Source organism: Salarias fasciatus, chromosome 2 (genome assembly GCF_902148845.1).
Source record: "Salarias fasciatus chromosome 2, fSalaFa1.1, whole genome shotgun sequence".
Taxonomy (NCBI): Eukaryota; Metazoa; Chordata; class Actinopteri; order Blenniiformes; family Blenniidae; genus Salarias; species Salarias fasciatus.
In genome coordinates this window covers 15,378,199-15,392,454 of record NC_043746.1, presented here as the reverse complement: position 1 = coordinate 15,392,454, position 14,256 = coordinate 15,378,199, and the positions used below count along the sequence as shown (strand labels likewise).

At 41.4% G+C, this 14,256-nt stretch overlaps 1 protein-coding gene across 1 annotated transcript in view; it reads left to right on the top strand.

The window, feature by feature from the left end:
* Positions 1-14,256, top strand: part of pcdh11 (protocadherin 11) — a 123,640-nt gene that overhangs the window by 63,709 nt on the left and 45,675 nt on the right. The window contains exon 5 of the mRNA XM_030108245.1: positions 13,486-13,521. Within this exon, the coding sequence (XP_029964105.1) occupies positions 13,486-13,521 (36 nt within the window). The remainder of the gene's footprint in view (positions 1-13,485; positions 13,522-14,256) is intronic.

Sequence of the window (14,256 nt, the reverse complement as noted above, 5' to 3'; positions counted from 1 at the left end):
TTGAGCTGCCTGTTCTTTAGCTTTTATTACTATTTGACTGGAAGAAGTAAACACATTGTCTTGGCTTTTATTACCCGCACTATTTCAAGCTGTTTCTTAGTGCTAAAAGAAAATTATGGCAAAGAATCACAAAAGACAAAAAAAAAGGAATTTACAATATAAAAAAAAACAAAAATAATAATAATAAAACTACAGACATTCACACTCTTTCCCACTTGACAGTAATGCTCAGCACTCGGAAAAGGTATTCATGAGGTGTGAAAAATACAATCAGGACTCTTGTATTGAAGCTAAAATGACAACAGCGACGGCGGGGCCATCATAACTAGATTTATTTTTAGGTTATTGTGAAGTAATATTGCTCTTATTTGTATCTTCGAAGAATGTTTAGGTTGCCGTTGACAAATGGCGTGTTGTCCTCAGTCGACCAGACTGCGATGTATTCAGAAGTTACTGTTGTGATTTGGTCTGCAGGTAAGAGCGAGGATGTACGTTTCCTTTACTCACAATAAGTGGTTTTCCACTATAAATAATGCAGTTATCGCGATGCTAAGTTTGATCTCTTGAGACAGAAATTGATTCCCGTGCAGCGATCAGATTACATATAACTCACACAGCAGCAGATGAAGTCTTTCTGAAGTAGGACCTGTCAGCATTTCAGCAGATATAAGACTATTATTCTCTGAGACATTAATAAAGTATTAGAGCTTCTTGTTCTTGGCTTCTTTTTGAGATTATTAACAAGGCCACAGTCATCTATATTGTTAATGTTTCACAAGCACCTTCGTGAAATCCTGGCGCCTGTGGTAATATGTGAAGATTGAGAGTGAATCCGCATGACATCTGCTGAATGGCCTTGTAGCGAACCGTTTGGCTTTCAGCTGTGTTCAAATTAAAGACAGTGGCAACTCATTTCTGAGGAGATCAGTTCCATAAACGTTGCAGGGATCATTAATCAGTCGCATCGCTGCTCTTCATGTTTGCCGCTGACAATGATTCAGGCTCATTGCTGCAAACACGAGCTTTAAAATTCAGCGTGTCGCAGCGCATCACAATCTATGGACAATGGAGCCGCCAATCTCAATGAAGACAACTGTCAAACGTTTCAATGGGGGTGAGATCAAACAGATGAACGACTCGCACAAGGCTGAGCCCCGATGAAATGAAGTTTTGACACATCAGTGAGGCTTTCCATTGCGTCGTCCATGTTTTTCCACTGACAGTACACTTAGTGACCATTTTATTGGATGCACTTTCCTTTTAATGCAAATTCATCGGCGAGACAGTGAGTCAAGTCTCTGTGACTCACCATACAAGCAGACACATTGCAGAAATTCAGCTGCTGGTCAGCTAAATATGTAGGCAGCACATGTGTGTCACCACTATTTACAGTGTGTTGGATTTCAGTCCTGCCAAATACTGCACCTGCTTTTTCATTATTACTGTACTGATCTTTTTTATATGTATAATTTTGAAGAATTGATGCAGATTGTCCGTAACAGTGAAACATATTTTTTTTTTTGCCTAACCAGTGTGAAATCTGGATACAATTCGCACATGAATGGCGTTCAGTGAATTAAGCTGGGATTTTTTTTCATGGCACATTGACGCAGCACTGTTAAGATGACACGCAATCAATTTGACTGAAGCGCTAAACAACATCCAGAAGTTTAACTATCTTACAAATCCTTGTAAGATAAAGTTCATGTCCCCATCTTTAGCAGCTCATGGGGCAATTTCCCCAAAAGTTTATATCCGACTGTATAAACACTATTATTAAATGCATTTTAATGTAATATATTCAGACATGTGTACTGAATTACTGTGATGGACTTGGTTATTTTCAATGAATTACTCGCTGCCGTTTTGATATATACTGGTACAAGTGCTCTGTCGCAATTTAACAAAATTGACAAAAGATAGAAAGACATGTTGCAATCAAAATGACCAAAGTTCTCCAACCCTGCCGGAGATCTGCATGTTGTTACCATCAGGCTGTATTGTTGTGGTCAGAGGGGAATGTGGAGTTCAATGCTGTATGCTCCAATTATGTTCAGCAGGTTTATGAAGCCACAGTCCAGTTACAGTAGAATAGAATAGAATTGAATAGAATTGAATAGAGCAGGTTGCCTGTATCTTGTACGTGCGCACAACCAGCCATAAAGTGATCTCATATCACAGTGAACTACATTCACATCCACATACATTTATTTGTGTGTGTGTGTGTGTGTGTGTGTGCGTGTGTGTGTGTGTGTGTGTGTGTGTGTGTGTGTGTGTGTGTGTGTATCATAACCTTTCAATGCCAGACTGAACCATAACCTTTTCTTAATCTCATTAAGTAGTTTTGATGCTATTTCTAAACAATTCCCACGGCATCTTGTGCATATCTCGGAGAGGCCAAAGGGCTTCAACACCTTGAGAATGACAACCTGATTTTTAAGCTGTATTGGAAATAGGCAAAAAAAAAATAAAAAAAGCAGGACTATTTTTGTCATTTAGCTCAGTTGCTCCTATGATGCCAAATACCTTTCAGCATAACATGGCGCATAATTTGGTTGCAAAAAACAAAACAGTTCGGCGTCTGGTGTCTCCAGAACCAAACCCGCAGCCTGTCTGCTGCTCCTGCACTTAATGTTTGCAGCAGCAACATCTTAGCCGTGTGGAAAATCTTAATTTCTCCTCGTCCACAGTACTGTATTTATAATGCAAAGATTGTCACTTGTAAAGGTCTGGGTGTTGTCATGCATAAGTGCGATTATCCTCATGCATTCTGACAGCTACAGCTGACATGCTATCACAAACAAGACAAGAATTAAGTCATGTCAAGGTAGAGTAGGTGGAATGTGTTAATCAGAATGAATCAGTGGCGCATCCTCTCGCGTACATGCTTCCAGTCAGCAGATGACTGGCTGTCTGCCAGTTCTTGATTTTTTACAAAGAATACAATAAGTATGACTGTAACAGCCCACAGATGTTGTTCTTTACTCACACCAAATGCAAATTTAAAAGCCAATGGCAGGAGGAGACATGCCCACTGTTTCAGTGTTGGCTGTGAAGCGATCTTCTTACAACAGGTTAATGTAAGTTCAGGCTGAAATAATGGGAATATATGTAAACGCATATTGATTTCACTTACCACAACAGCTACCGTTTGCGTTGTTGTTGTTGTTATAACTTGAAGAGTTTTATCGTAAATGCTCTATGGTTGTGCATGAGGAGATAAACCGAAAGCAAAACGCCTGCATGCTTTAACATTAGCCAAGGTGAACATGTTGTGGGTGGAACTGGTGAGACAGGACGATGTGTTTATTTCTGCACTACAATGAATACTTGATATTGCAGGAAACAAGTGGAAGCCTCAGCGTAGAAAAATACCTTGTGTCTGCCAGTGCTGGGATATTTATGATTGCCCTGCCTCTATAAATGCAGCTAACATTACTGCTGACCAGGTGTAACCCTTCATTCAGCATTTTTTTTTCTTTTCAGAGGGGAGTTTTCTCGCAAGATAATGTGTCATTGTCTCGAGATGGTTCCAGGAAATTACTTTACTTTACTCCAGTGGTCTGTACAGTCCCCAGATCACAGTCTAATAAAACACTTCAACGCTGAGGTGAAGTGGGATGTTCACAGCAGCGGTGCCACTGAAAAACTGCAAAAGAAACTCTGCTGTCAAGTTGGTATAGATCAAACTCCCAACATAACATCTGTTGCGCCATGTTTGTTTTAATGCTTCAAAAAAGAACAAAAAAAAAAAAAAAACAGGGAATGGTCAAAGACGGCTCCCACCTGTATTAGCGGTGGCTAATATAACGTCAAAGGGTGTATTTACAATACTGGTAAAGGACTGCTGCTCACTTATAGACCTCCGGCTGAAATATTCATCCCCATCCTCGGCTTCTTAGGATAGACACCATGACATCCAAAATTTGCATAGTCGTAAAGATCAATGTAGCTCTTGGAGGTTGGTGTGACACATATTCAAAACAGCTCCGCTTTTTTTTTTTTTTTTTTTTTTTTTCCCAAGTGTAGTTTGGAGCAAAAAGGGGGTGAAGCAGGCAGTGAGTGATGTGGGTAAAGAAAGCCAGACACTTCCTCAGCCGGAGTCGACCTCAAAGAGCATTTTGTCATGTATCTTCAGCGGGTAAAGTACCTGCAACCCTCCACACATCGCCGCTGAATCAAGACCGGTTTCACACTATTTTATGCTGTTTGATTTCTGATGAGACATGAGAAAAGTAATAGATAGATAGATAGATAGATAGATAGATAGATAGATAGATAGATAGATAGATAGATTCTTTCTTTTTTGTTCTGTTTTCTTTCTTCACACGTGACTGACTTTTTCTTTTTAGAGAGAGATAATTATCAAGTTTGATGTCACTGAGTTATGAAGGATGTCCTTCAAGCTGCAACTGATTTCAAGGGACAGCTTGACAAAGCTCACTTTGAATTTGGTTGAAAGGACGTCTAATTGAATTTTGATACGTAATTAAATCAAGCAATAAATCAGACCAGATCCCACTGCAACCGACAATTCAACACTCCTGAGCACCACAAGCTAATTATGATGAAGTTATTATCTCAGCCAAAGGGAGTTCTCTGAACGGCTCCTTCTGCATCATGTAAAAATCTTTTCGACTAGGATGTACTCAACCTTGAGAAAAGGGCATCTCTCATTCGATGGATCCGAAAGATCCTATAAATGTCACTCTGCGGGGTGGGTAATGTATCCGTGTTGAAACGCTGTCCCACTTTGAAGCAGGTTATTACCGAACGCACTCACCGTCAAGAAAGCTTTTTGACTCACTTGTTCATACAAGCACGTTTAGGAACCTTGGCCACCCCCTGAATGTGTGTTGTGAGTCCGTAACCACAGCTTGTGGTAGTTTGTATCAATAATCCCTCAATGTGTAGGAAGTGACTATATTGATTTAACATGGATTTATAACATCATCCTCATCATCTGGTTCCCAGCCTCATATGGTTAATCAATTGGATCCCCCGCGATTTAACTATGCTTTAGATGCCATGCACTGCGCATGTAATCTCGTGACATAAGGTATTAAATGGAGTCTAATTATAACTTTACAGCAATGTGTCATATCATACTCTTTTAATACCTTCCCTAAGAAGACAAATTGGTGTGTCAGTAGAGCAGGGTGCTGCATTTTAATTCAGTGTGAAACAAAATTTAAGAGATCGTTGAGGCTGTCACATGATACTCATATAAATAAATGTGCATAAATGAATAAAATGCGTTTTAATGATCATCCTGCTTCAAACCTGAGAAAACCTTTTCACAAATACCTCAAGAAAGGGGAGGGAAAAGGCAGAATTCACAAACTCCCTCAACAGCCATGCAAGCTCTTATAATTTTCATAAATGAATCCACTGCAACAGTTATTGGAGTAGCCTCCTTTTGCATAATTTGATGAGCAAGAGAACATTGATGAACTTTTTTAATTATTGCGTCGCTTGGGATTGTGACACAAACGACACAGAAAGGGAGGGAGGACGCCACGAACAGCGACTGAGGAGCTTTTCTCTCTCTTCTTCTTCTTCTTCTTCTTCTTCTTCCTCCTACATCCCCTTTTTTAATTCACCCAATTTGTTGGCCCAAATGAAACAGCTAAAGGTTGGAGTGTGGAGTAATTAACAGCAGCGAGCCTAATGAAATCAGGAGGGGCCGGCACACTGGGAAGATCAATACCTCACTAAGACTGAAGCGAGAAGGGGGATTGTCCAGGGGAAACACACATAAACATACCACTTAATAATAATAATAAGCTGATGAAAAGGCAACATGATGTCGATGTGTAAACCGCAGCCGGGTTGAACATGCAGTCACATTACTGCCGTTTGGTAATTGTGTTAAAGGAAAGTTGCTTCTTCTGCACACTCAAGAAATTTACGGGATTTACACCACTCTCTGCGGTTTGCTGAGAGGGTTTCCCTTTATTGAATGTCAATAAGTACATCAATACACTTTGGACAACTGAACACCAATGCAGAGGTAAATGGGTATTCTATTTATCTAAGACTTCACTTAAGTATATTGAAGACTTTATTAGCTCCTTTTGATGAGGAGGTGTTTTGTTTTGTAACAGTTTTATCACGCTGTCCAAGACAAGCTGCCTTCACCAGCAATATATGAGCGACGCAAACTTGAACTCTGCCCGCGGTTTCCTGGCGGAGGCATGAGCGTCTCTTGTGTATACGCTCACACGAGCAGATGGCACCACACATCGCAAGTTTTCCACTGTGAGTGTCTGTTTTCTGCCTGCATATGTCTGCATGTGCCTGATTGTGCTTCACGGTGGTCATTTTGCAGCCGACTGACAAACTCAGACACTTGATAGAAGGCCACATGCTCATCCTTGAACAACCCCAAACCGCTTAAGTAGTAGTGCTGGGCAGTTTGCTGACATTTTTTGAAGACTGCAGTCCTTCCATGTCCTTCCTGATCAGTATATTCACAGATATTGTGCTGGAAGATGAGCTGTGCTGCAGCGAAAGCGTTTCGCCAGCGAACCCTGAGTTGAAGTCAAAACAAAGGCCAGATATGCAACGGCAAACCTGACAAGTCAAGAGACTGTGGTCAGCGAGGATGTTTGCCGCCTCTCCGCCTTGCTCTGTGCTTTCTCCCACCTTCAAAGGTATTTACACTATGAAATAAACTGTTATGTGGGAGGCTGTAGAGATGGGAGCAGCAGATCTCATTAGTGTTAAACTATTAGGAGCATGAGCACCCCGGGGATGAGCAGCTTTAAGGCTTTCAGTGTAGCCTGAAGTTATCACATCATGCACTCTTTAAAAATATTCTCACAAATTGCAGTAAGACAGCTTGTTGCCACTTTTTTTTTTTTCTACTTTGAAGTTGTGGCCAATGGAGCCCACTCAGCAGAGCTTTGCGTTCTGGGTCCGCCTCTCACCAGGAGATTGCTGGGGTCAAAACTGTGCTGGGACCTTTGCATCATTTAGGCTGCAGAGGGTTACAACAGCAGACTGTGATTTGATTGGTAGAACTGTGCGTTAAACCACACTTGCCTGTGGTATCAGAAACATTGTTTTCATACTTTGGCACAAATTATTTCTTTTGATTTAATTTGTTTTATTGTATATTCATGTAGCAGATCCTAAAGCTTTATCCTGAATGATGTTCATAACGATTTTCCTCAAAATTCTGATGCCTCCAGTCACTTTATAGTTTGTAAATGAGCAACAGTTTTAGTTTGTATTTTGTTGTATTTAAAGCTAGGGTTGGCGATTTGAATGAGATAATTTTTTTTAAATACTGGTTAAAATGATCTTTATGACCCGATGGGAAGCAATTCATAGCATGTTTTTAAAGTAGTTTGGAAAATATCCGCGATCTACAGCAGGAGTAAAACGGGAAAAACAGCAACCAATCGTCTTGTCGGGACACCTTTTTTTAAACCAATCAAATCCCTTCGCCGTTCGACCTGCCCCCTGCGCGTACATGTCAATGGCGTGCACTGACCCTGCTTCAGTGCGCGCGTAGAAGGACGGAGCGTCGTTGCAGAATGGCGGAGAAGAATGTTTGGGGGTTTACGTACCGTTGAGTGCGCCATAACTTGGCGTAGTGCAAATAAAGAAAAACGAAGAAACGAAGCGCTGAGGACAGGTTACGCCAGGAACGCCACGCACGCCACAAACGTCTCCGCTCCCAACGGGAGCTCCTCCAATGGGGCGGGAGCTGGGCGGAGCTTGGCGGAGCCTTGGGGAGATGCTACATTCGTGCTACATGCTAGTTTTCCAAGGTCGCCAACCCGAGCTTTATAATTGAATTCGAGGTGAATTGAGCACATGGTCATTTCGTGTTCAGCGCATTATACACAGAGTAAGGGTATCGTGGGTTTGAGCCTCATTTGTGTGCAGTTTGCATGCCCTCCTCATGTGTGTTTGTGTTTTCTCCCATCATACACTAAAACGCGCCTGTGAGTTTAATTGGTGGCCATAAACGTCGGCAGGTTTGAGTGCGTGTGGCTGTCTGTCCCTCTGTTTGTCCTGTGATGGACTGGCTTTCACCCATTGTCAGCTTTGGATTGACTACAGCCTGCCGCGACCCTGAACTGTCAAAAGCAGTATAGAAGATGGGTGGGAAGTGAACTCGACCCGAGTGTTAACTTCTCTCCTTTTCTTTTTTTTTTAAACTTTGGTCTGGTCCAGAGAACCACACAAACTCTCTCTAAATCCACAAATAAAACTGACTCTGTCCTGTTATAAATTAAAGTACAGTAATCACCAAACATATTATAGATATAGACAGATAGATGATGTGATTCCAGGATCTGTACTGAGACCTCAAAAAGTCTTTAATATCTTTCATTGTTGTTCTCAATTCAAGCAGCCATTTATTTTATTTTTTAGGTGTTAAAATGTGCCAGTAGTGCACATCAGGTGTAACATGTTGTGACCTTCATCTTTGTTTAGAGGTAAGCATAAATGGATTCTGTTGAAGAAACAGCCCTACTGACACAGAGCTGACTGAGTCCATTACAGCTCGACACAAGAAATTCTACATGGTTTAATAAAATATCAAAGCGGGAGGTGCACTGCTTGTATGCTCAAGATTCCTTCTCTGAGACATGATGTGGACTGTATGTTTTCAGTGTTATTGATAAAAATAAATCTGAAGCAGCCTCACAGCGTTTAATTATTTAGATGCAGAATTCCATCACCCCTTTATAAAGACCAGTTCGAGTCAGCTTCTCTGTGGGTCACTATCTACTATCTGTTGTTGTACCTAGATTTACAAAAGAAATAAATCATTTTACTTTATTTCTATTATGAAACCATGACTCCAGTGAGGTCTCCTGGGTTTATTCACACTGAGGATTGAACCGTAAGAAAGCATTTAATCATCAAAATAGATTCAGAACTTCAGATTTTACACTTTCTTCCGTGTTTATTATCCCATAGCTATGGCCTGAATTGGTTCGTATGTCCTTTACGGACTGTGCTGTATTGTTTCGGCCTGTACGTGTTCTGATTCGTGCAGATCGGGAGCATCTCAAAGGAAATGGAATCAGTCGACCTCATGATTCCATTTACATTGAGGAGTAATGTTTCCATATTTGCTCCAGTGTTTTCACCATGAAGTGGCTGGATGAGGCTGAAGACCTGCAAACGCAGAATTAAATGCGACAAAATGAACAAAAGAAGAGATTCAAAATTATTTAAAAGTCCAAGAAAACAGAAAATATCCTATAATAAAGTCTGCAAACAGAAGTCCTGGGAGCCAGTTTGGGAAATGCCACTCACAAGAATAAAAGCAAGAAGGCTGGGCTGGTTGGCGTCTGCTTTTCGAACACATTAAAACAGATGCAATCACAAACAACACAAATGTTTTTACACATACTGTACGTAATCACATTGTTCTATTAGTGTAAACATCTCCTAGTATTCTTTCTTTTAATTATATTCCCGTCTATCAGACATAATCCCCAGCGCATCTTATTAGATCAGCTTCTTCATGTGTGTGTGTGTCCAACATCTAGTTTGTTTTTATTTTCATCCACGCAAATCATCAATCTAAGCAGGGTCCCACATGATATCAGGATAAATAACCTCTGAATGACGGCCAGCCTCAGAAATCCTCACTCTGTGTTGGGAATGCTGGATATGGATCATTAAATAGAGCGTTCACTGTGAATGCTAACGTTTCAACATGTGTTCTCGTCTGATTCAGTCACTTCAAAGGGATTCTGAACGTAGGGGTGAAAACCCTGCTATTCTTCCACTGGCCAGGTGATCATAGCTGAAACTGGAACGTAAACGTATCTGTATGCAGGGAAACTGATTTGCCAGCCCACAAAAGCCTAAGCTCCAAGAAATGTGTCTTTTTTAATATCCTTGATATGTACACAGAGGACTCATTGTCTTTTTTTTTTCGCACACCGCAGGCCCAGTTTCTGCAGTAAAATGTAATATTAGCTGCCCACCAGTCACCTACGCACAACTGGAATCGCTCTTTCCTGCCTTCTGTCTGTGCCTTTTGATTTTTGCTCAGTCCCTGTACCTCTGTAGCAACCCGGCATACCAGAGCTCGTTCCCTTTAGTGCCGGGGAGGGAGTGTTGCAGCACTTCACATGTCTCCAGCTCATAATGTACCTCAGTTCTGGGGAACTCGTACAGTGGTCAGTCCACCCAACACGCTGCAACATTAACCGATATGCTAATTCGCTCGAATTGTTTTAAAAGCACCGTTGCACTTCTAAAATATTCACCACACGCTCCTCTCACTTCACCGACGTTCGCTTTTTATTCATTCCGCAGACAGCGTGTCTCAAAATTGGGATACATTTGGATACAGAAACAGAGCACAATAAGGTCTGGTAGTTTTAATCAATTATTTATCCAATATTTTAATGATCAGAGTGCCTGGGGTGATCAAAGGCTGAGCTGGAGCTCCGCTGCCTTTGCTCGCTAAGACACCCCTCTGTACTTTGATGTGGTTCACCAACAAATGCACTTATCTTAAGCATAACTCTCTCTCTCTCAGGCTTGCATGTGAATGCTTTGAAAGTGCTAGTGGGAGAGGCGTGCATACTGAGAGGAGGTCACTGACCAATCCATACCGAGGAGTTGAAAAGAAACTCACACGCTCACACGGTCTCTCTCGCAGTCCGATGTTCTACTACTGTTTTGAATGTCATCTAAATATGAAACAAGCATACGGGTCACCTTCTCAGATCCCACATGTACATTATCATATATTTAATTGGTTGGCAAGGTCTCGTAACTTCAAGTGTGTGTCACGAGGTGCTGAATAAAACATTACTTGGAGAAGAAACAACTGCCTGACGGCCGCCTCCAGTGGGATTCTGCTTTAAGTGACCAGTCATTAGATGCAAATGAGTAAGTCGACAGACAGACCTGACAAAAGTCGGTGAGCTCCAGCGAGCAAAAAAATCAGGACTGATTAAAAAAAAAAAAACAACAACTTTTTTTTCTATATAATTTGCAATAATATAAGTAAGGTATGTTTTCCCAGAAATAAAAATGGTGTTTTTTGTTCCTAATTATCATTGCAATTTTAAGTGTGAGTACTACAAATGATCCCGCCATAATTAGGTGAGAAAAACACGATGGATTACAGAAAACAAGCAGCAGTCCAGAGACACTGGAGTCTCGATACACAGAGGTGTTTCAAAGACTGTATTGAGAAGGTGACTTTGGGGACTCCGTAGACCAGGACATCAGGTGAAAGTTCAAACCTTATGAAGGTCAGAGAGTCAGTTATAGCTGGACATTTAACCACATTTCTTCCTTGATTGGAGAGTTCAGTTTTCTGGATTCATAACAACACAAAGCAGGACAGTTCAGGGGGGCGTCGGTAAACAAACTCGGTCTTTTCCGCTCTTTGTTTGTCATCATTGCCCATATTATCTTCCTAAAGCTCATTAAAATATATTTCTTAAAAAACTGGTCACAGCAGAAGACATTTTAAATAAACACAACGCTGACATATCAGACCTTACAGAGTTCTGAAAACCAAGTTCCTTGTTTGCACATCAGACGCAAAGCAACACTGTAATTCATTAAATGTTGTTCTTGCTGTCCATCTGGGAACTCTAAGCAAATGTTTACTCTATTAGCTCTCTTTTGGTCTCCACCAACTCCTGCGGGAAATATCTGGCTGTTTAACTGCTGAATTTAATCACCCTGGTGCTACCTGTGTCTGTCTTCTGCCTGGCGGAGGTGACGTAATGGGTTTTATCAGCGGTTTGGTTTTGCTGCGAAACACATCTGTCTGTGGAGGTTCCTGGATGATGCGAGGTGAAAGGAAGCCAAAACAGTGAACTGGACTGCTCTGGACGCACTACTTTTCACACAGAATGTCCGGCCTGCTGCAGCTGAGACACATCAGGATGTGCAACCATCACACTTATGCAGCTGAAATAGTTTTTAATGAAGTTATGGGACGCCGTTATGTTTCATCTATCCCTCCATCCTCGCACTGCTTTCCCCAACTTAGATTTCACACACACACACGTATTCACACACACGCGCGCGTGCACGCACACACATGCTGTAACACCTGCAGGCTATTTAGAGTTACCAATTAACCTCAAACCAGTGATGTGCAGTAAGGTTCATAGCAGGTGATGCTCTGACGCTTTCACAGCCAGAAATCCAAATGCTGTAATGAACCCAGTAGAAGAGCAGGATTATTTGCCATTCCATTGCAGGAATTCACACTTCCACTGGTTAACCCATATCAGAACTCACTACAAATACATAAGTAAGCATTTGGAAAAAGAAGAAAGTTTATTTTGCATCGGCTCAGAAAAGTGCAGTGCTACAACTGCTGGTGTGTTAATGATACTGATTTCAATTTCCACCCAAGCATTGTCCACATGGTTTAGATAACAGACAGGAAGATCATGGACAGGTCACCAGGCTGCTACGGGGTAAACACAGAGAGACAGACAGTCACACACACTCACTGTCACACTCGTGCTTAAGTCACCTGTAGGAAAAACCAAAAGGAAAACATGAAAACTTCACATAGAGAAACTCTCCCCACCCTGGAATCAAACCGAAGACAGTCTCATTGTGAGGAAAGTGCTAATTTTGAGTTTTAATACTTAATATCTTTTTAAAATTCAACTCAGTCGTCCACCATGACTAAATGTTTTGTTTTTTTGGGGGAAAGCTTGTGCTGCATGGCTCGATTGCTCAGTCAGTGGCAACATCCCTTGGTGAACAATTATGGCAGGATAATCTGTTGACATGAACTTGTTTCCTGCTCATTGTTTTACCGTTCCACCCCAGCAGTCCTCTCTGCCCCTCTCCTGTCTAAGTGCCTCCTCACTGCCAGATTTCTTCTATTTTCTTTGCAAATAAAGTCACGTACTCAGATTATTATACACAGTACAAAGAAAACAAAATTGGTGATTAAAAATTAAATACTCTTATCTCTCTGTGAGTTATCTCAGTCCCCAGAGGGAGGATGCTATTTTGCAGGCTTGCGGGTGTCTTTTGTTCCCAATTTAGAAGCTTGTCGCTGTTTATTGTTAATTTTTGATGCTTGACTTGATATTCTGTTCACTTTCCGCACTGACATGCAGAGAAAACATCTTTATCAAAGTGTCAGTTGTATGGCTTGTGTTGTCAGGATGTCAGGTTTGCCCTATTCTTTACATTTCCGAGGAGAGGGTGTGTTCTCTGCAGCCCGGCTCGCCGGTGAGCCCACTGAGCGCGGAAGAGCGCCGTTCAAATCCTGTATCCGAGCAAGAAATCAATATGTATTCTTATTCTCAATTCCAGCCCTAAAAAAAGACTCGAAACTCCCAAATCTATGAGGTTGTCAATTATGAACTCTGACTGACTCTGAGACGACTGAACAAGTTCCCAGCAGTTTCTTTTGTTACATCCAAATGTGCATTTCCATTGTGAATCCTCTGCAGAATTACAGACGCTCAGCGATGTGAAATGACTGTTCTTCTGTCCTTGCAGGAGGCCTGTCAACTTGGCAAGATAACCTCTGTGAATGTAAGTCTCACAGTTTCTCTTTTGCTCCGTCTTGCATGTTCGTTCTCACGCCCGCTTCCAAAGCTCCACTTCTGCTTGATCCTTGAAAGTATTTTAAACAGAAAATGAGCCCAAGAATCCATGTGCTTGTAATCCAAACAACACACACACAAAAGAAGTAAACACATTGTTGCTTGATTATTGCACTCAAGTAACTGAAAACCACACTCGCCCTGTTTCACAATTTTAAAACTGCAGCAGAATAATTATTGCCTCTGTATAGTTACAATGTTGCCGTCTCCACTACCAAGCAACCCTGTTGCATTTTTCATGTGAGGTGCAGAGTTTTCTAAAGCTTTTATTTTATTGACGAGCCCTACCGCAGTGACCTAAACGACACAGTTACAAGTAGTAAATTTGCAAAGGCCATTATGATCATGCTGTTGTATGGCAGAAAACACCAGAAAGATGGATTCGCGTCTTATGAAGAGCAGAATGCTACTTGGTGCCATTGATCAGGGATTATCCTTACTGCAAGCTCTTGTATTTGCTTGAATTTCCTATAATGATGCTTTAGACTGTAATCTTTTAAAGCAGTGGAGATGGACAACGGTACGCCCACAAGAATGGACCGCTGACACCCGAGACAAATAAATCCATCAAGGACGCTTACTTTCACTTGACTTCACAGTTTCTCATTTGACCCTGTATGAATCACAGGTCTGGTTTAGATGAAAACCTGCACATCACTGTGCA